The sequence below is a fragment of the Trematomus bernacchii genome, unplaced genomic scaffold, assembly GCF_902827165.1.
Source record: "Trematomus bernacchii unplaced genomic scaffold, fTreBer1.1, whole genome shotgun sequence".
Taxonomy (NCBI): domain Eukaryota; kingdom Metazoa; phylum Chordata; class Actinopteri; order Perciformes; family Nototheniidae; genus Trematomus; species Trematomus bernacchii.
The window spans coordinates 15,263,248-15,287,188 of NW_022987564.1; the positions used below are offsets into that span (position 1 = coordinate 15,263,248).

A 23,941-nucleotide genomic window follows, 5' to 3' on the forward strand; every position below is an offset into this window, starting at 1 on the left:
TTGTTAGGCTGCTCAACAGCTAGCCAACAGTTAAAAGCAGTTAGTTAGCCTATGTAAAACAATAACATTAATAACCATGTTTAACAGTTGACAACTAGGTAGGCTAGGCTATATAAATAAAATGGTGTCAGGATGAACATTATTCGTATTTTTTAAAAATTAATTATAGCCTAATATCAATAATGCACATTTTCTGTGCAAACGCGGCTATCTTTTGTTCCCCATCACAGATCATGGATCACCACACTAATAGCTTCCCATTCATGAAGCGACGTCAATGTGTCAACGTAACTGGTAACCCCCCCTCCTCAAAGCAGCTACTGGCCCTTTAAGGGTTATGTAGCCGGGCTAGCCGATGTAGGACGAGCCGACCGTGCGTCTGCCTGCCTGCGCTGCGCTGCCATCCACATCATGGCCTCAACACCGACACCACCGAGGATGAAGCGACCAGCCAGCGGCCCTTCCCTTACCGGAGCGGAGACAGACGTCAAGCCGAAGCAGAGGCACCGGTAGAGGCGAGCCGCGCCGGGGAGAGCCGCCTCACCCATCCCATGCCCCCCCGGTCTCCTCCATGCCTTCGTCTAAAGCCAAGTACAGCTATTCGTTAAAGAGGGGTGCGAACCCAGGCGGCGGCGGCGGCAGCAGCAGCATGAACATGACAACGAACCGGGATTATTCCGTTAATCTGTCGGTGCAGCAAGTGCTGAGCCTTTGGGTGCAAGGCACGACGCTGCAGCACTTCACAGGTATGCGGAATGAAAGGTGCCGTTATTGTGTTTTCAGCTGTTCTCCAACTACCCTCACCCTCAGCATGTATTGTAGGCTATAGTTGTGTAGGCGCGTCCATTTTATAGCAGAATAGCCAACGTGTGTAATAGTTCACCTCACATGCTTACTGAACAGAAAGGGCAGAGCTCTGGCCATAAAAAAACGAGGGAGGCAACGGTAACACCTCAGCCCCATCCAGAGCTAATGAATGCCGGTTGGGCCACAATGAAAAATGCCACTCCTCTGTCCGCGCGCGCAGAAACAGTGGGTGACATGAAAGTGATCACAACATGCGGCTAATTAATCTGTGTGCTGCGTGAATGCGCCTTGACTGTGTAGTAAATGAAGTGTCGCCCCCTTCCTCCCATATCCTCCCCCCTCCTCCCTTTGTCTCGCAGTCCAGTAATCAAGGGGCAATTAGAGGCAGCATCCTCAACTCTCTGGGCATCTGTCTGGGATGGTCCAGAAACAATGAGGCTGATTCCATTCCAAAATCCATGCTTTTACCTATGTGCTTTTGAATGGTAGGACTAGGCAATAGAAGCTTTTTACACACCTTATGAATATGCCTCAAATATGAGGTTGTACCATCGTCATGGGCTGATAGCTGTAGGGGAGATGACAGCTTTTAATTGACAAGGCTTTCACCATAAAAAAGATGTGGCAAAGGTGATGATTCACACCTTGACGTGTGTTAAGGAGCTTCCATGGAAACGATCAGGGGTCGAAACACAGTCATGTCCAACTGAAAAAAAAGTAGGAGCATGAAAAGCATTGTGTGGGCATTTTATCTCTTCCTCTACAGGCAGGCCCAACTTCCTCAGCAAGCACAATATTGCCGTCCACCATCTGTTTCAAACATTGTAATTATTATTTCTCCGCCAAATGTATAAAGGGTAAAAAAAAAGGAGAAGATGTATAAAGGAACGACAGGATTGCTCAGTCATATAAACAGAACATTATAGACATTCTTGAATCACTCCCTGCAGAGTGAGAGTGGAGCCGGGGCGGACATGTGTTCATGCAGAGTTGGCACAGACCCATCTTATGAAATACAGCTGACATCCTGTGTTGAGAGACACATTAAGCTAGAACAAAAAAAAAAGAAGAAGAAGTTAACGGTGCTGAGTCAGCAGGAAGCTGCAGAGCATGTATAAGTTTGCGGAAGCAGAGCTGCAGCTGCGAGGAGTGGGACTCAGGGTGCACAGAACGACCCCGTCTGTAGACCTATGTTTCACCAGCCAGGTTAAAAAACGACCTCCTGCAACATGACATAGGGTTGGGGGAAGAGAGTGTGAGCCCTGAACAACAGCAGCAATACACTCCAGAAGCACATTTCAACTTTTGATATACGTCAAACCCCTTTGCCCTTTCTTTCAGGCCCAGGGGGAGTTGTCTTTAAACAAATGGATTTCCTGTTTATGATTTGTGTGCTTGCAGCAGTTTCCCTTCAGCAAACCATAAAAGGAACATCATTTGGTTTATGGCTTGCAAACATGACTTACAGTATTCTGACAAGCTTTATGTTTCTATAAGGTCAACTGAAGAGGGTTGGTTCACACAAACGACGAAAACTATGCATGGTTAGATAGCACACATACGTACTGTGGTTTTTGTGTCATGTTCCCATGGTTTTAAAATATCACTTACCATACTTAAACAGATGAATGGAACTGTGTGAAGAAAAGTTGGTGGCAACAGATCATTTTTGGATTTCACTTATTTTATTATGAAGTAAATGTTGATTGACCCAAAGGTTGTAGAAGAATTGGCCCTTATGTTGATATAGGCCTTGCATTAACTATGCAATACTGTTTACCTCTGTGTACAATCTGCCTGGGAAATGATGGCTCAATTTAAGGCACAAGGGAAGTGCAACAAACAGTAAGAGGATAGCGCTTTGGTTTTCCCATGGTAGCTTATAGGGGCTATTCGCATTTAGCATGCATTTAAGGTCTTTGCAGTTGCTATTCCCAGGAATAAGGAAACAAACAAGGATCCGGTTGCGATAGCATCCCTAGCAATAATAATTCAGTCAGACAACTAGTTGAGTTTGGCGTCTAGGCTCGGGTCTCATCACTCCACAGATATACATAGCACGATGAGTGATGATTAAATAACTAACCCCCAGAGCCTACAGGTGGAAGCTGGGGTGGAAGCTGGGGCAGGCAAGCAGCAGCGACGTAGAGGTAGCTGCAGCAAAGCAGCAGCAAGCAATGCATAGAGAGATATCTGGCAGGTTAAATAGAGCGGCTTATTAAGGAGACTCTGTTTGGTTGGTTGTAGAGTGGCAAGGGGCGTTATGTATGAATGCAGCATAAGTGCTCGAGTTGACTGCCTGAACTAGCTCGCAGGCTTCGCCCCATTTATTGGAAACCCTACGAGGCGAAAAAGTTGCAAAGTTGTCTGGTTTTACTTCAAAAAACTAAAAAAAATCCAAGGTCCATCCAAGTTTTTTATTATAACTACTTTGAAGAAGATAATGCGTCCCAAAACAAATGTTTGTTGTAATGTAGGCCGACCTGTATTGACAGCCTGTACCACTGCCCCCAATTTATTTAGAAAACTAGGATGATAGTAAACATAGGTCTGCAAGAGACTAACAATCAATTAATTTGGCCTAAAAGCCCTTATTGGAAACAGCTTCAAAATAACAAGATTAATAATACAAAGATGTTTGGTAATTCCTGAAGCCTCAGATCTAAGGGAGGTCCAAAACTGAGCGACACTGACTGCAAACCTTTTTTATTGAGCAGGGACTGCTGGATTCACAGCACCGTGTTGGGGACAAAAATATAAATTCAGTTCCAGCTTTATCACTACCAGCCGGCCACACCTTACCTCCCTCAGTCCCTGTGGACCGGGACAAATCCATCATTCTGCCTCCTCATGGATGAACTCAGAAATCCTGCAGAGCTCCTGCAGCCCTGCCTCTCTGATTGCTTCATGTTCCGCAGCGGCCTGTGTGCTCATGCAGAAACTCAGACCTCTTATCAAGTGACCAAAAAAACATGATCCCTGGCTCTTTTTAATGCCTCAGTGTTGACCGGCGAGCTCTAGAGCTACCGTGCGGACAAAGACCTCGTTCTGTTGTTGCGGATTAGCAGAAGTTAATGCTGTGATGTGACTGTGTTTTTGTATCTCTGAACATGACACAGCACTTGAGGGTAGCACCCCATAGGTGCTGTTTCTGAGCTGTGACAACCTGCGCTAATGTCCCCTTCCAGCATCTGCTAAACTGGAAAAAATGACCTGCCAAGAGTCATTTCTATCAGCTGGAGTTAATAACCAGCCATGTTTTTTCACCAAAACATTTTGGCCTACAGACTTTCTCCCACTAGTGACCATTTAAACCTCACATTACATCAATGGTGTAATTCTTCAAGAAGTGCTACAGAAATCCGTTTAAGCATTGATATGTTAGTTTAAATCAGGGGTCGGCAAGTAATTTTGGCCCTGGGCCAATTTTTTTCTGAGCCACTAGATGGCGGGCCAGAACATAATCAAAGGCCAGAAGCAGAGCCTCTGGCTAGACCTGCCCAAAGGGAGGCTCGTCCTCTCTAGCCCCATTTGAGTCCCATGTTAAAAGCCAGGGCTATTATCTGTATTTTAACAGACTTATCTTTTCAATTTCTTCTCGTTTTGCGCCGTCCCGTTCAAATGAAATCGCCGTCAATCACTTTTCCATGCTCGCACCAGGGCAGGGCTCGCGTCTTGTGCTGCATTCCCTTGCACTCGGACATTAGGGATTTCCTCTCATAAATGTCAGATGAGTCAAAACAGTTCTTTCAAAACAAAGCTGCCAACTGGGGAGGCAGCAGGGGCGGACTGGCCATCGGGACGTTCGGGACAAATCCCGATGGGCCGGTACTGAAGTGGGCCGGTCGGACGATGTGGGCCGGTCGGATAAGTCACTAGCACCCCCCGGCTGGCCATCGGGACGTTCGGGACAAATCCGAAAAAAATCGTTAACTGAAACTCTGCCGCATGGTTCCCTCGTTCCTTGGAAGAGGCGGAGAGGTGGGTGTTTTTCATCTGCTGGTGGACTACCGGAGAGATTTACAGCAGGAGCACACACCGTCCACCGCGGAGAATAAACCTTTATATATACAGTCTATGGAATAAACAGAAGGGCAACCATGGCAACCATGCTCCGGGATCTTCTTCGCTGCTTTTGGTGTATTTTGTGGCGGCAGCAGCGCCACTTACAGGCCCGGCATATGTACTACAGCGTTTCCAGCGTTTCCAGTGGTCTCGTGTGAACGGACACGTTAATTGAGCCGAGTGCGTGTGAACGGAAGACTTTTTTGAAAACGCATACGGTGCGTAAACGCAAACGTTCCCGTTCCCGTGAGCTGGTGTTATTTTTTTCAAACCACACACCGCATGTTGGCTCTTTCAGCACCACGCGCTGTCCAGCTACTTATTGATCCACTATCAGCGTCAGTGCACCCCACTGCCAGATTGTGCCTGTGCTGTGTGTCATTCACTCTCAACATGGATAAAAGTACAATAAGCATTATTCAGGTGTAGGTAGATGATCTATTCGGACATTATAGCCTATATGTGCGACTGTCGGTCCAATATTGTAAAATTAAAAAAAATTAAAAAGAATCTCAAAATAATATTTTATTTTTATTCTCAAAATAATTTTCCTGGCCAAATATTATTGCTGGCGGGCCACCAATGGCCCGTGGGCCGCCTGTTGCCGACCCATGGTTTAATTTATCGTTGCATCCGGCTGGGAAGGTGACTGTTTCCCAATTATCCATTGGTGCAGGTCCCGGGACAGGACAGAGGTCTGTGAACACGTCCTCCTATGGCCCCACATGCTCCCGTGTTGAGCATCGTGATAATCCGTTCAGGCTTAAGTTGGACGACAGATGCTCGGCCTGTGTAACTGGGACCTGATGAGGGATCCTAATGGAGCAGGGCGGGGTGTCTCTGGGTACTTTCCATTGGGCTAAAGCAGGGGTGTCAAACTCAAATACACAGTGGGCCAAAATAAAAAAATGGGTACTAGTGGAGGGCCGGACTGGTTCAATGTTTATTGCAAAACGTATTGAAATGAACTTATTGCACATATTAAACCTGGAACTAACAAAGCTTAAATGATTGCCTATAAGAACAACATTAAACATTAAATAATCAGTTGCATTCATTTCTTATGGCTCGATCTGCAGCTTTTCCAGAGTCATTTCTTATGATTACATTTTTCCACAGGCCAACAACAGCATAAAAAAAACAATCATGCCCTGTTGTCGCAAGAAAGAAAGTGCAAAAGGAAACATATATTTAAACTCAGTTTGCTGCTCTGTGATGCTAGTTTAAGCCAGATACTTGGCATCTCATCTTGGGTGCAAGTTCATCAATGTTTGGGCTCAGGCTCTGAGCGGAGGAGATCCTCAGGATTGAGTGAAGGTGTGCGTGCAATATACCGGCGGGCCAGATCTTATAGTAATTAAAAATTATCCTGCGGGCCGAAATTAAATCCACCAAGGTCCTGATTTGGCTCCCGGGCCTTGAGTTTGACACATGTGGCCTAAAGCGACTTGTGTGACAATTTTGTAGCAGTTTTTGAAACCTGAGACAAGCATGTATAACTCTAAACTGAACAATTTAAACAACTTTAAATTGTTCTAAATGTTTTCTTAGCTTTGGTGCCAGCAACAACCATACCAGGACCTAACCTAAAGGAAAGGGTTTTGGACTGACAAAACAAGTCAACTTTGATTTTGAGAAACAGGGATGGACATTTTCAGTATTTTCTGACATTTTTGTAGATCAATTGTTTGAAACTAGAAAAATAATTGCTAACTGATAATAAAAACAATCATTAGTTGCAGCATTCGTCTTAGCTTAGGATAGCATAGGCCATCCTGTAGCCTCCTCTCTTGTCTCCTCTGGGACACATTCAAACGATTGGATGGACAACATTAATGATGCTTGACCTTGATTGATTTCTGGGTCACGGGTCTGAGGATGGAGAAGGAAGGATGGGCAAAAGCATAATTAACAGAATAGAAAAGATCCATCTCTCTGGCGGTTATATCCTCGTCTCCCTCCTCTCCTGCTGGATGGAGGCTGATGGTTGAAGAGAGACAGCGGCGATGTGACTGACGGGGCCAGTTGTGCGGGACAAAGAGCCGTTGTGTTGCCGAGCTGTCACGTCTCTCTCCATTCATCTCGACAGCTGATTGCCGGATCAATAGTTAGATGTAGGCGCTCAGTAAACTGTGGAACAACTAGGTTAAAGAGCTCCCTTCAGGCTTGGGAAATAGTTTGCAATAGAATTGAGTCTTCAGACGTTTACACCACACGACAATGTCACATTTCCTGTTTGTAACTCAACATCCAAACAAAACAGGCCTGGATCGGTCATTTGTTTCTTCTTCCGTGAATTGCTTTTCTTCTAGAATAATCTCATGGCCAGCTGGCTTCTCCTTGTTCCCACGGTGCCAGTGGTTCAAAGCAAGGCCCCTCGCTGGCAAAGTGTGACAAGGCCAGGGCCCGGAAAGAAAGAGATGAGGAGGAAAAGGATAAGAATGATTTAAAAGGAGCCCGTTTATGTTGTTTTGGGTTTTCCCTATCCAGAAGTTTGTTATGTAGGTTTTTATGCGTACATGATCTGCAAAGGCTAAAATCCTAAAGTTGACGCCAGAGGGAGTTTCTCACCAACACCCCCCGTTTCTTAAACTTGATTGGATTTGTTTACTTCTGTCTCCACTACTACTACTCTAGTTGCTAGCACTCCAACACTAGGTACATGATAGGCTAAGGGGCGGAACATCTCTAAACGGTGGACCAATCACAACAGAGCCGGGCAGCTAACCAATCAGAGCAGACTGGGCTGTGGTTTCAGACAGAGGGTGAAAAGAGGTGCTGCAGCACAGGCAGTATGAGAAAAATAAAGAGCTTTTTGAACGTTAAAGCATTGAAACATGTCACAGTAGAGCACATGTGTCAAACTCAAGGCCCGGGGGCCAAATCAGGCCCTTGGTGGATTTAATTTCGGCCCGCAGGATAATTTCTAATTACTATTAGATCTGGCCCGCCGGTATATTGCATGCACACCTTCACTCAATCCTGAGGATTTCTTCAGCTCAGAGCCTGAGCCCAAACATTGATGAACTTGCACCCGAGATGAGATGCCAAGTATCTGGCTTAGCATCACAGAGCAGCACACTGAGTTTCAATGGATGTTTCCTTCTGCACTTTTTTTCTTGCGACAACAGGGCATGTTTGTTTTTTTCTTTATGGGAAATTGTTTTTTTGAAGCTGTTGTTGGCCTGTGGAAAAATGTAATCATAAGAAATGACTCTGGAAAAGCTGCAGATAGAGCCATAAGAATGCAACTGATTATTTCATGTTTAATGTTGTTTTTATAGGCAATCATTTAAGCTTTGTTAGTTCCAGGTTTAATATGTGCAATAAGTTCATTTCAATACGTTTTGCAATAAACATTGAACCTGTCCGGCCCTCGACTAGTACCGATTTTTTAATTTTGGCCCACTGTGTATTTGAGTTTGACACCCCTGCAGTAGAGGCACAACATATTAATATGAACCTGAAAATAAGCACAATGACCTCTGACACTTTTTTTTTTCTTGTCAAATAACTTGTAAAGACAGCACAGTGGTACATTTTCTAAGAATAATTTGACAATTTGTTTGAATTTTGTGAATTGAATAGAATCAGAATGTATAGTTCCGTCACTTTACGAGCAATGCAAATGTTGAATTTGACTCCACAAGGCGCAGTAAGCTATTGTTTCAGACAGGACTTTTCATTTACTGCCTAATGTCCTCCTCGCCGCAGCTCGTGTAAAATCTCACTCAGAGGCATCACAACCTCAGTCCCATTACCACGGTCGGCTGCCTCCTCGATGAGCCCTGACTTATGTTGTGGTGGATGTAGATTGAAATCCTCCCTCTCAGACGTGTGCAGCTCAGATAGTATCTCTGCATCCTGATCTGTAGTTGCAGTATGCTCTCAAACAAGGTCTGTTTTGTCTAGTGTCCCAGGTAGCAGAAAAACATTCTTTCTGAGAAATGATATCTCTGAATTTGCATGACAGGAACTATAGGCGCTTTCACACCAAGTACTTTTCCCAGGAATAGTTCCCGGAACTTTTCCCCGGGACTTATATTTCCCCGGAACTATCTAGTAAATCGCGTTCACACCGGAATAAGTCCCTGAGGGAGGATTACGCAAATTAAGCCGCTGACGTCACTTCTTCTTCTTCTTCTGCTTTGGGTTTACTGGCAGGTCGCAAACAACTTCACGGCGTATACTGCCACCCGAAGTCCCGGAGCCCCCCGGGTAAATCGCCAGAAGCGCCGACACCTCCTCATCACTCCACCGATCCCACGTTTTATTTTGTGTTGCCATAAGTTAGTCTCTCTCCGTTGGTGCGCTGGGCTAATGCTAATGCTAATAATGCTAATGCAAGCAAATAAAATGGCGGCTTCACAAAAACTTTTCAGAGTTTTACGGGGCGTGGTTTGCAATTCGCCCAGCCAATCAGAAATTGGAACCTTTTTCTCCCCAGGAAAGTCCCTGCTCTCTAGCAGGGACTAAGAAGGGGTGAAAAGGTTCCCGAAAAAAAAGATATTTTTGGTGTGAACGCAACATCCCAAGAACTATCGGAACTATTTCTGGGAAAAGTACGGGAAAATACTCCGGTGTGAAAGCGCCTATTTTATCTGTGCCTATCCAGGGGAGAATATGAAAAAGTGATGGAAATCCTTGGGAATAATCACTTTTTTCTTTGCTGACAGTTATTTAGTTTTGTAATATAACGTTGGCGGACTTGTGAGCACAGATGAAATGAAGGTGAAAATCTATGCAGCAGAGGCTAGGGTATCATGAATTTTGGCCAATAGTGTGGGCTTAGCTGTGCAAACTCCTATATTACTCCTATTTTTTGTAATCACTCCATTGATTAGTCTGATGTTACCTTTGGCAGAGCTGACTGAATTGTGAAATTAATCTAATTGTGGCTTTTTTTTTCATGTACTATTATTTAGATTTTGGTTGAGTTTGCAATGTATTTTTTCAAGATCTTTATCATTTGTTTTCACTACAATCTATACAGTATGACCAACATAACATTGAATTAAATCAACATTTTAATTGCTCCGTCATGGAGGCCCGGCTTTCGTGTTAAGATTAAATGAGATGAAGAAGAATTACAATAAATAGCATAAATGTATTTTTGTATTGAATTGGTAAAACCTTCAATCACAGTAGAATATTCTAACTTGTAACTTGAAGCCTTGTAAAACATTTTTGAAAGAACAACAAAAACATGCCAGGCCTGGTTTAAACATTAATATATGAACAAATAAATATAAATTACAGTATCATTTCCGCAACTGTAGAAATTACAAATATTTCCTTTTTTTCACAGCCATTGCTATTTCAAAATGGTGTTTATTATACCACAATGTTGCTTTCTTCTTCTAATCGGTCAATCCTAAACTCTAGGAGTAAAAAGTCAAATGTGTCACTCTTAATAGAGTTGCAGAAGAAGTAAAAACAAATGCCTCAAAATGTTTCTTTAGTACTGTAGTTGAGTAAATGGACTTTGATTACTAAACATTTCTGAATCTCCAATGTGTATAGTTAATGGATTCTTGCTAAAAAGTTGAATAGGTTCTGATTCTGTGTTTATTGAGTCTTTTTTGTCCCCCCCCCCCCGTCAGAGATGTGGTACTGGGTGTTCCTGTGGTGTCTCTTCTCCTCGCTCTTCGTCCACGGGGCGGTGGGGCTGCTCATGTTGGTCATGCTGCAGCGCCACAAGAGGGGCCGCCTCATCACCCTGGTGCTGGTCAGCGTGGGGTTCCTGGCCTCCCTCTCCGGAGGCGTCATCACCAGTAAGTCTATTCTTCTCCATCACCCGCTCTTTTTTATTTTTTTGGTTTAAGGCTGACCTCAATAGAACTCAGCATCCAGTCAGACTGAAGAAGATTGGAGGTGACAGGGAGGGAACGAGAGCGGGATGTGTGTTGTTAACTCCTGTCAAAGAGAGGAACACCGGAGCTGACGGAGGGATTTCAGATTCTTGTGTTTTCCTGTTGAGCTTCCTTTTGGGTTTATTCAGCACAGGAAGCTTCAAGCACCTCTGAGAGATATTGAAAACATATATATAAATGTCTGATTGTTTGATTCAATTCATTACCTCGATGTGGTGATACATGGTGGCTTTTGGTCCATTAACAAGGTGTGTACACACAAGAAAAGTAACGACTTTTAAGATAAGTAATGTCGGAGTAGGGAAACAAATTTGAAAACGACGTTCAGAATATCAATGATCATTCCTTTCCCTCAAATGGTTTTAAAGCTGAATCATCCAATATAGAGCGAGCTGTAGCTTTGAATTTTCCACTTTGTAAATGTTTGACACGCTCTTTGCCTAAGAACGTGTGATATCAGTCGACGTGGAGAAGAAAACTAGCATAGGCGCTAGATTTGGTTTGAAATTTGGATTCATTTTGTGCCAACGAGAACTCTGATAAGAGTTAGAGGAACATTGCGACACATTGGCAAACACACTTATTCACTTCCTTTCTGAGAGTTAGATGAGGAGATAACACTCTCACGTCTGTATGGTTAGCATGAAGCTACAGAGAGCAGGTGGTTAGCTTAGCATAGCATAAAGACTGTAACATTGGGTAAAGGCTTTTAACTACCAGCACATGGAAAGCTCAAATACTAACAACATATATCTCTTGGTTGTTTAGTCTAGAAACTAACATTTGCACATTTAAATTTACATTAGGGCTGGAAATGTTTAATTACTAATGCAAACATGTTACCTGCAAAGCTGGGTGGGGAGAGTGACAAAAAACCCAATGACAAATAACACTAATCTCATTCATTTATTTTGTTAATGCACCATTCAATCATAATATACTGTCATATGAAATGACAGGGGCCTTTAAAGGGCATTCCAGTGATTTAACACATTCAGGGAAGAAAATGATCCAAGAAGCCACTTAGCATTCAAATGAGATTAGCTTGTCCACCTTAAAGGTCATTCCACCTTAAGTGGGCTTCAGGTAAACCCCTTTACTTTAACCAGCAGGTTGAATGCAAATCAGCATCTCTGTGATTTGTGGTTATATTTTTTGTTTTGCACGCTTTTTAGTTTTCCCTGTGCCTTTTTTCTGCCTATTTCCTGGTTGAAAAATAGCAGCTTCTGCGTGGCACATTTTAATTGTTATAAATATAAGAGTTTTGAAAACTTTTTGGGGAAAGTCCAGGATGCCTATATCACTACAGAACATGGAGACCATGTAGATATCGATATTACATTAACATAAATAAGCCTAGATAATATAACATTTATCATTTTTAAAATGATATATATATTTTTTATAATATTTCTAATTTAAGTGGGGAAAATGTCAGTACATTTGAATTAAATGTAGGGATAATTTCTGATTCACATGGTCCTGTTTGATGAGACTTTTCATACCAGCTTTTGGTTGGTAACACTAAAGTATTCGGATTCGGCACCGAGCCACACATTACAAAAATCCAAATCTCAGAAATATACAGTATTTCGGGTCTCATGAATACATAGGTCGGGCAAAATGGAAAGAAATCATGATAATAATGATAAACAAGAATATTTGTACTGTATTTTTCTGGTGTTGATAAACTGTACTGTACTGGAAAATCACATGTAGAGCAAATGGGAACAGCAATGCATCTAGTTTTTCTTTGTATTTGTTTATCTGAATGCACTCCACCTATTGTTTGTCTGTCTGTTATATATGCACCGTATATATTTGTGTCAATCACTGTAACACCGTGTGATGATCCCAAGGTGTGTAAATAGCCCTAAATCTATCTGAGTGTAGGGCAGGAGCTCTTCTTGGCTCAACTCAATGAATCACTCTTCATCATAGATACAAGCTGGACCCCAAAATAGAAAGACACTTTATTATTAATGTGCAGCGATCAGGGAGAGCAGACTATTGACTGTGAGCACAGACACACACACACACACACACACAACACACACACACACACACACACACACACACACACACACACACACACACACACACACACACACACACACACACACACACACACAACACACACACACACACACACACACACACACACACACACACACACACACACACACACACACACACACACACACACACACACACACACACACACACACACACACACACACACACACACACACACACACACACTCTGGCTTCAAGTCAAAGTGAGGCAGAGCAAACGCAGAAGGACAGGAAAGGTCATGTAGTGTTAGAGCGAGCTGCCCATATATGTCTGGTATCATGATTATTCATTGATTTTAGGGACAAAATATATTTATTATTATATTAATCTTGGTACTTGTTTTCAAATTGTTAAAATGACTTTTTATAGCAAAATAAGAAGCAATCAACTCATACAATTCATTAACTTCTCCTTTACTGTTGTAGGGGTGTGTGATTTGATCGGAATTGACAGTAAGAACATCAGCAAAGAAACCCTTTAATGCCGACACAATTTAATCAAGATAAAGTCATAGCGTTAGACTATTTTTAGCTTCTGTTATGTGACGAATTTCTGAGTCAAACAGATTATGTGGGTGAGGTTAAGTTACAAAACCTTTTCCTGCTAATTCTAAGCGGATGTTTAATAAGGCTGAACATATATAATGATGTAATCTAACTGAATCTGAAAATATGTCTAACATCTCTGTGTTCACTGTCTTTTGTGATGCAAATTCCTGCAAGCAGACCCTTAGGGGTATACAACAGTAGAATAACATCCTCCATGTGCAAGACAAATTACAATAGCATTGACTGAAGAACATCCTAACATTTACAACAAATACACAAGTATAAATAATACATATTTCCTGTATTTGTTGGATTTAACTGAAAAGTACCTAAAGGACACAGAATAAGAACAGACCTTTACCAACTGAGCAAATAAAAGAAAACCAATAAAAAGGGGCCAAGACCATTTTATGCTAACTGTTACTGCTTTTATTACTTCTTTTATATATTTGTTTTACCCTTACTTCACCACACAGCAACATATCATTGTTCCTGAATTTAATAACAGCAAAGATTATCCTGTTCTATTGCTCGAATGGCAGTTTTATTCCTCCATAGTGTTTGTGAATCAACCCATCTGTTTACTTGCAGTGTGTATTAACGCTGATGAATGTGCTTGTTCTTCCTCCCACAGGCGCGGCGGTGGCGGGGGTGTACCGCGTGGCAGGGAAGGACATGGCACCGCTGGAGGCTCTGGTGTTCGGCGTGGGCCAGACCGCCCTCTCCGTCATCATCTCCTTCTCACGCATCCTGGCAACTCTGTGAAGTGAAACCCCCTGGACGAGACGAAGCACAGACACTGAGATGAGAATTCATCGAGCCAGTCGGAGACTTTATGGTGGCTGAGCGTGTGGAAGGAGAGGAAGCAGAAATGCTCTGGACCTTGGGCTGGAAGCAGGACACGGCGCCCCCCCCCGGTGCCCCTGCTCCGTAACTGCCACAGTGACGCCGCTCTTCAGAGGCTGTCTTCATGTGAGAGAGCGGCACCAGGCGGCCATCCTCAGCTTCTGGACTTGAAAGCCATGTTCCGGGTGTTTCCAGAGTTTCATCAATTGTTGTGCCAAAAGCCTTCTCTGGGACATCCAGATGCCTTTCATGGCCGCTGACTCATCAAGGCTTTCTGTTGCAAATGTAGAGGGGAAAACAAACTATTTAAAAAAAAACAGCAGTGACAAGACCTGTAATGATGATCTGATGATCCTTCAGTGATCAGCATGAGAACAAGAGTTGCGCAATGACACAATTTTTCTTCAGTATTGAACATCAGCCTCACCTCTCGGTCTTCACGACGTTCAGAGTATCAATGATCATTCCTTTCCTTCAAATGGTTTGAAAGCTGAATCATCCAATATACTGTAGAGCAAGCTGCAGCTTTTAATGTTGCACTCACTCTTTGCGTAAGAACGTGTGAAATCAGAAGACGTGGATAAGAAAACCAGCATAGGCGCTAGATATGGTTTGAAGTTTTGATTCATTTTGTGCCAACGAGAACTCTGATAAGAGTTAGAGGAACATTGAGACACATTGGGAAACACACTTATTGACTTCCTTCCTGAGAGTTAGATGAAGAGATAACACTCTCACGTCTGTACGGTTAGCATGAAGCTACAGAGAGCAGGTTGTTAGCTTAGCATAGCATAAAGACTGTAATATTGGGAAGTGGCTTTTAACTAGCAGCACATAAAAGCTTGAATTCTAACTTCTATATAACTTCTATCTCTTGGTTGTTTAGTCTAAAAACAACAATTTGCAGATTTAAAAGGGGTTATGTGACTGAATATATATTGGCTAAACACAATTACTTAAAGGAGTGAAAAGCTAGCTAAGAAATAGTCTGCCACAACCCCTTTTAAAAATACAAAGTATTGTTTTTTACACTTACACAAAACGAGATATAGAATAAAGATGCACTCACAAGAGATTGTTGGCATATTTTTCTTTTAATATAGTAAGGCTAGCTGTTTCCCTCCAGTTTCCAGTCTTTGTGCTAAGCTAAGCTAACGTTCTACTACTTCCAGCTCGATATTTACTATATGGACATAAAAGTAGTGTCAAACCTCTAATGTAACTTTCAGTAAGAAATAAAATAGTTGTTCTTAAACGTTCCTTTAAAGCAAACAGAAAGGTCTGGACAAGCCCTCAGAAGTGTTTGCAGGTTTGATACAGGTCTCATTAGCGTAAGATCAGGTTGATCTTATTCAGGTTTTAAGATGTATCGGTTTTAAGAAGGGTTGTTTTGCTGCTCGAGAGTCACATCTTCATACAAAATTCCATGTCTGCGAGTCCAGATTTCCTGTAATAACGTTGAAATGGAGCCGTAGTATTACTAACATTGTCTGCAGTGCTACAGCATAAATTCCCCCGTGGAGACCCTTCCCTGTCTGGAGAAGGTCAGACGGATTCTGCTGCTCAGACGGCCATTCTTCTATGGCTTCCTCTTTTCTTTGTTTTCTTTATCAACCCATGTTCCTTAAGTTTAACTTTGTATATTGTACTGAAAATAACTGCCTTGTTTTAGCACAGTGTGCGATGATGCGACTCTGGTGAGACCCCATTCGGTAATCACAGTAATTATACACAGAAATCAGTGATGATAGACACTGATAATCTTGTTTTGGGAAAAGCAAAGAAGAATGTGCTTGAAGCTGCTGTATTTACTCAAGAGTTTCTCACTGAAAATAGATACACTGATTTATTTAAGTTTAAAGCTCATAACTTGGCCCATAAGCACTTCCAAAGTAAAACAGTGTATCTAGTACGGGAGCAGGGTGGGAGGAGAAAAGGTTGCAATGCCAAAGTGTCGCTCACATGTTAGCTTAATTTATTATCTTTGTGTCATTTAATTGATTTCATTCAAAAAAATGCATTCATTTTTTTCAGTTTTAGAAACATTTGCACATTGGCTCGTCCCCCAGACAAACCACCATTTAAATGAATTTGACAAAAATGTGTTGTTATCTGTGTGTGCTGTAGCTCTAAAGGTAAAGGCTGTATGTTTATGAGTTATGTAATTGACACAGCTCACCTTCAGCACCAGCTTAGCACACATGAGGGCGCTATTGCACAGAAAGGAAGTGGCAGCCGAAATGCCTGAAAGATGATTGTGGATTTAAAAAGATGATGAAAGTTCTACCGAGTGTTTTGATACAAACATTTGACAAAAAGTCCTAATATCCCCCAAGAAATTAAAATGTAATCTTAAAGAGAATTCATGTGACCCCCTCCCCTTTGTGTCCACTGAACGCTCTGCACATTACCCATGCTACCTGCTTGAATGTTTTTAGCTCAATTTCAGGGACCAAATGTGAGTTGCTGCTGGTGACTCACCTGCTGTCACAGCAATGAAATCTCTGTGAAGCTGTTTGTGGGGCAGTTTCTGCATGTTTGCGTGTATGTGTGGTTCAGAGGAGAAATGTGAGTGTTGTAATTGGTGTTGGACCGTGTGGTTGTGCATGTGAGTAGTGTAATAAAATGTTCTTTCTTTTCATTAGAGGGGTTTGTACGGAAGCCCTGAGAGGCCAACATTTCTGGTGATCCATTTTCTAAATCTGATCTAAACTATTCAGTGTTTGTTACTTAGGAACAGGTGAAAAAAAGGTTTATATGTACACAGGTATTTTTGTAAATAGTGTTTTTCTGAGACATAAAGCTACATTTACAAAGACACTTTTTTTCATTTGTGTAAATGTGGATGAAAAAACATTTTGCAGGTAAATTATTATTTATTTATTAGGCCTTTTGGCCACCATAGTCCTCTTCTGAATGAGAACTAAAAGCATCCATGATGTATTTAATATATCGTGTGTTAGAAGTAAAGTTCTGATGCTAATCTGCCACTTTGAGTCCTTTTTTAAAATTAGATAATGGTGCAGTATGACAACAACAAACACTTGATCCTGGCAAAACTTGTTTTAACCCACCTGTTTCACAGATGATTTAATCTTTGCTTAAGTCATCCCGTCATCAGGTTTAGATCAGACCTAAAAAATGAATCGCCATACATTTTTTGTTTTGTTTTGGCCTCTCAGGGCCTCCATAGATTGTTCACATTGTTTTGAGCACCCCTAAAGTGTCCGAAAAGGCAAGGGTCCTATTGTGAGTGACGCTGTGAAGATCAGCTCATCTTACAAAATGTGTTGGAAAACATTGTTTTTTTCTGACAATGAAACTGCAAGAAATGATGGACTAAGGTTGTTAAATGAGTGCACTTACTGTACATCCTGAGCTGTATATAGCCATAGTGTACAAAGTCCTCTGATATGAACAGAATAACCACTGGATATTATTTAGGTTCACACCCAGCGCAGTGAATGCTGATGATGAGTACTGTGTTTTTCCACTCCAGGTTATGTGATTCAGCCACCATTAAAGTGGCTGTGTAACTGACTGTGTACTGCAATATCCAAGGAGGTACCCAGCAACTAAAAACCCCCTCTAGACTTTTAAAAATGCCATCGCACTGCAGCGAGACGCCCAGCTCAATAACCCTGTCTCTTTCATAGGCTTATAACTAAAAGCTGCCCCTTTGGTCTACTGTCGTCCAAATGCCACATATTCCCCCCCCCGGACGCTTACTGTGGACCTGCTGTGATGCATGTGCTCAGATAACGTGTGAATGGGACTATACGGACAATCCAACAAGAGACAATGTTGTACAAAAACCCAAAGTGGCACTTGTAGATATGTACAATATGTTCCTTTTTTAATTTTGTACCAGCCAAACCGCTGATATTTATAACTATTGCCTATTTATGTACAAAGTGTTTCTCCTGTAAATACTCAACAGTCAGTTGGAGTAAAAATCTTTTGCAGTATATTCACTTGGGAGTTTTGATTTCTTTATCATCATGCTGTGTCCTTTATCATTCCTCCCCCTCCAGTTTCTGGCTGCTGATTCACTTTCTCCGTACAGGTTTTCCCCTTCCTCCCTTTTTTCCAATCATTACTCAGATGTGAGAGAACATGGAAATACTTAATTAGCTAAGCACTGAAAATGTTCTTTTAATTTAGTTAAACTCAGCAAAGGTTGACGGTGTAAATGTCAAAGCTTTTAAAATTAAGTCCACACTCAGCAGAGTAATTGGAGTTCTTTCAGCAGCTTTTTGTATAAAGAATAGAAAATCTGCTGTGTGGTGTGACTTCAATCAGCCATGATGGCGACCTCAATCAGCCTTAAAATGAGGAATTCGGCATATTTTCTGTTGTTTGTTAGAAGTGATTTCTTAAAAGATGACGGGTGTTGAATTGGGGGTTATTTGTCTGTCCTTGGAGCTGATAACGGTGATTAGCATAATTTAACATTGTGTTTATTATGACATTCTCAAAGTCACAATGAATATGCTGCAGCTGCTGCTGACAATTCTACTAAATTAGTACCCATTATCAACCACAATAGATATTTTTGGCTTTTGAATGTTATCCATCACTTTGGCTGTGTAATCGTGAAAATTAAGACTGGGAGTTTTTTTCCCCTTATTTTAGAAGTTTAACCTCAACTTGTATAATAAGTCATAACGTGTTAAGCCAAAATACAGTCACATCCTCAAGGACAAAAATATGCCCTTAAAAACACCGTTTGATCCTACATCCATTACATGTAATCATACTATTATATCAGGCTTGACTTCTAGAGCCATGGCCTTATATCTAAGATATTACTATTTTCTACCAGATAGAGCCATTTTCTCATGCCTGCATATGGGCCATGTTAATGCTATTTAAAAGCCAAACAAAATCAAGTATGTATTTATGGCATTTTAAGACATGGATATTTTATGGCTAAGGATATCAGATGATCTATTTTAAAACGGGTGCTGAAGGGATTAAAAAAAGAAACAACTTATCAGAACCTTCTTTACTTTTCGAACTGAATTCCTTTCCACATCAGAAAATATCCATGTGGCATTACTCATCCAAATGATTTAATTGTAAACGCTTCATAATTGGCTGCTTGTCTGTGAATTGAAACAATCACACTCATTAGTGTTTCTCACTTTCATGTTGGCCCCCTTTGTGAAAGCAATCAGAGGCAGCATCAAGCTGGCACACAGAGCCCAGTTGGTGAATGCATTATTATTCACTGCCTCTCTGTTTCTATTGTCCTCTGGGTCAGAAGCGGCGTCGTCTCCATTCGTGGCACGTCTCCTGGTGGCACCGGGGATCATCATCAGCCAAATCAGAGAGAAGCAAACATTGTTCTTTGTTGTGAGGAGGTTGGCTGACTTTTATTTGGTGGTATCATTCCCAGAAACGCCTCCAGAACGTTATTTTGTCATGTTTGTAATGACACGGCCAGGACTTCCTTTCACGGTTTTATTGTGAGACCACACAAAACATTTTTCAGATATTATTCTCATATCTGATTTGACATTTCGCTGCTATTCCACCCTAATGATGTGTTTTCCTCCCTGGCCTTTCAAAACCTACACTAACAAATCTCAATAGAACCAGTTGTCTAATCTGATGTGTTCACAATGCTGAGCAGAGGAGGGCTTTTAATGACGATGATGGAATTTAATTACCATGCTTGTGGATTTAAAAGGATAACAGTCTTGACTATTTATCACGTTGTTTTTTGTTATTTTTATTCTTTAATGAGGAAGAGCAGGGGATTGTGCTCCTTGTTTCCACTCAGCAGCGGCTATTGGAACGGTAGTGTTATTATAATATGAGACAGAAAAGGAAGAGCAGAGCTGATTCATAATAGGCCAGGGATAGTGGCTTTGGTATGTATGGCTGTTTGATGAGTGTTTGGGAAACTTGGGAACATTTGCATTCGTATTTTAGAGGAGACAATATTGTTTATGCTCTTATCCAACCTTAAAGAGGGTTGGCAGTTTATTTTAAATGTCATTGGGGAAGATATGTCATACTAAACCTTCCAGAATGTTGGAAAAGGCAACAAATGTAAAGGCCTCATTCTGCAGCTCTGTCAGGCACTGTTGTTAAATGTATGTTTTATATCAGTTAATATGCAGAAATCGCCTACATCTGAAAGCCTACTGATGTCATACTCCTTCAAACACACCCACAAATGTGCTGGCTTGACTGAAGACATTGATACGTCAGAAACTGAACATATTTCTACCATTCAAACTGCATTTGAAACATCTATCTCCGTTTGTGTTTTTGCAATTTCATCTGCCAAGCCCTTAGCATTGACTTACAATGTGGTCTCTGGGAACAAATGAATAAGCCTGATTATTTCAGGAAAACTTCAATTTTATATAATCCATCAGCAAAGTAATCAAATAGTTGTTCGTTCATAAATATACTTTGTTATTCTGGAAAAGATGTGCCTGCCTTGCATATTTATATAAACCAATATAAACCTTGTGTCGAAATCTGTGTCCCTACCCCCTCATTTTCACTTACTCAACCCCTCTGCACCATACAAACCAAAAACAATATACAGTATGTCTATGCATTGCACTGCAATTTTCCATCCCTCCACTAGATGCCCTCAGAGTCTCCAGCCTGTCTCAGTGACCTGACTCTCTCATTCCCCTGCTCACCTGTTTCCACTTCCCTAATTAGCCCTGCACTATATAACCGGCCATTTTCTACTCATTCCAATTCTTAATGTTACTTCATGCCTCGCTTTCAGGCCATCTGAAGCCCAGAGCCTGCCAACCTGTGAGATAATAGCCGCTTTCACACCAAGTACTTTGCCGTACTTAGTTCCCAGCACTTAGTTCCCTGCACTTAGTACCCCCATGGAACTAAGAGCCGATCGCGTTCACACCGGAATAAGTCCCTGAGGGAAGATTACGCAAATGAAGCCGCTGACGTCACTTCTTCTTCATCTGCTTTGGGTTTACTGGCAGGCCGCAAACAACTTCACGGCGTATACTGCCACCCGAAGTCCCCGGCCGGAAGTCCCCGGAGTTGGGGACTGGCTTCAGTAGAAGCTGCTGGGACTCCCAGCAGCTTCTACTGAAGCCTTCCGAGTAAATCGCCAGAACGCCAACACCTCCTCATCACTCCACCGCTCCAATGTTTTTTTTTTGTGTTGCCATAAGTTATTCTCTCTCCGTTGGTGCGCGGGGCTAATGCTAATGCTAATGCCAGCAAATACAATGGCGGCTTCAAAAAACTTTTCAGAGTTTTACGGGGCGTGGTTTGCAATTCGCCCAGCCAATCAGAAATTGGAACTTTTTTCTCCCCAGGAAAGTACCACCTCTCTAGCAGGCACTAAAAAGGGGGTAAAAGTTCTCATGAACTAAGTTCTCTTTTTGGTGTGAACGCAAAATCCCAGGAACTATCGGAACTAAACGGGGAAAGTACGGGGAATAGTACTCCGGTGTGGAAGCGCCTAATGTGTCTTCACTTTGTCAATAAATCAATGAACTCTTCTGCCATATTTTCAATCCCTACCCTGCATCGCACTCAGCTGCCTGACACTTTGAGGGACAGACAAATGTAAGTAGTACCACAGTGCGTTTATTGAGGACTCTAAATTCTCGAAAATATCAGTTAATACTTATGAGTTTACCAATGTCAGTCTCAGAAGCACAGTCAGTAAAATGAGGGGTTTCACAAGAAAGGCCAGTTTTGGCTACATTACGCTGTTAAGCTAGCTAAGTTTGACTATTTTTCAAAGCATATGATACAAGACACATGCATATCTGAACAGGATGTAACTGGGTAACAGATATTATGGTATGGTTAACAACCACTTAGGGGCCTATGCTGCCAGTTTGAAGCTAACAAGCTAACAAACAACATAAACAAATAAAAGATGCTAACTACACTAACCTTGCTAACAGAACGATGTTGATGCTGGTCTATGCTGGTTTTTTTCAGCAGGGTTAGCAGACTCCTTGTCTGAGTCATATTCTAATGGCTGAATTGTTGTACAATGTTTCCTCAAACATAAAGAAATTACACCAGATGCTGAAAATATTGTTGCCGTTTGCAGAGTTCCGCGCCATCTTAGAGCGCACAGGTCTTCCATTGGTCCACCTAGAGCTAACAACAGCAAGCAGGGCTCTCAAGGAGGGAGAAAGAGTAGATTTGCTTTCAGTTCATTTGAAAGAAAAAATTGTTTGGGAAAACCCTGTTAACCAAAACATTAAGAATAGCGGTGTACCTCTCGTGGACTTTTAATAAGTGTTGCAAGAAGATGGTCAGTAATGCTGGATTTTAAGGTTACAGGTGGCAAAATCGATTATGACATTGTCTTTCCAACTGCAGGACAGGCATAGAAAAAAGGACCTGAAAGTTTCCCTGGTCCGGACATTATATTGTTTCCAGCAATGGTTTACAGTCATTTTGATACTGTCACTTTACATATCCAGACATTGATTCCTGCTGTAAAGAGCCCCAATATTCTCATAGTTGCCCCCTTAATGTTGACCACTTGCTGCTCTTGTTTTATTATGTTCCGCGTGAGTGCAGACAAGGGGATTGCATGCTTGCTTTGAAAATAACACCCTGAAACAACCCTCTCAACAATGGCTGGAACTTGGCCAAAGCTTTTGACCCGGTAGATCGCTTCACATTATTGCCTTGCCTTCGGTTCTGCTCACTCCAGATCAGTGACGTGCGGTGAGCTTCATGGTTGGTGAGGCACTGACTCTTTCAGAGTCAGATTTACAAATATTATATTTTGACCTTAATCGAAATATTCGGTTATTTTCAAAAGCTTTTTTAGTCTGATGCTTCGATTCATTTTAAACAGACCGTTCAACAAAAGGATACCCAAAATCTAAATATTGAATTGTTCTTTCTTAGTAAGATCCCATTTTCATTACAGTTGTGGTCTTACCTTGACTTGAAGATGAAGTCCATGCTATCCTTCTGGACAACAATCTCTATTACTGTTTTGTAAAAGTCCTCCTTATCTCCCTCTAGTATCAAAAGTCTAGTTTGTTGTTTGCGTCTACCGTCTCTGCGTAGAATAACAGTAGCACGTTAAGGCAAGGGTCCTATTGTGCGTGCGCCCCCTTCAGTGCGGCAGAGGTTATGGCTGCCTCTCCTGGTGCTTTTTTCATTGCCGTTGTATGATGAGACCAGCGGGCCTAAATATCATATATACGTGAAATAAGTTATTTAGAGACTATGGATGGCGAGGATAAATGTAATAAAGGGATCTACAAACATTACATTGGTGACCTACAGTGAGATGGTAACAGGCATGCGCTTAGGGCCCGCTTTCCAGCCAGTTTCTGTGGGGTGACGCATTCTGAGGTGAGGCAGAGCTCATCTGTGCCTCACCTCACCCCACAGTAAATGGCTTGAGCGCGCTCACAAAATAAGTGGCCGCGCTAAATTAGTGCCCGCGCTCCAGCAAGTTACTGTGGGCTTACATGAGGCAGAGCTCGTCCCTGCCTCACTTCTCATCGCTCCCGTAGCGGAGCTCGGCAAATTTGCTGATTTTGACTATAAAAAGCGATTGGAATCATACAGAAATCACATTTACACAAGATCAGTGGAGACATTTTATTATTATTATTATTTAGTTTTTCTTTAATTGTTTTTCCGTTACATTGGAGTATGACAGGTGAGGCTCTGCCTCCCCTGCCTCCCCTGACTGCACGTCGCTGCTCCAGATTTAATAATGTGCAGTA

General features: G+C 41.9%; 1 protein-coding gene across 1 annotated transcript; it reads left to right on the forward strand.

Moving 5' to 3' along the window:
• The first annotated feature begins 290 nt into the window (after positions 1-290).
• On the forward strand, positions 291-18,190 carry tmem170b (transmembrane protein 170B). Its single transcript, XM_034125309.1, has 3 exons — positions 291-746; positions 10,476-10,646; positions 14,005-18,190. Exons 1-3 carry the CDS (start codon positions 572-574, stop codon positions 14,133-14,135), a joined length of 477 nt encoding a protein of 158 aa, XP_033981200.1. The 5' UTR covers positions 291-571; the 3' UTR covers positions 14,136-18,190.
• The last annotated feature ends 5,751 nt before the right edge of the window (positions 18,191-23,941 follow it).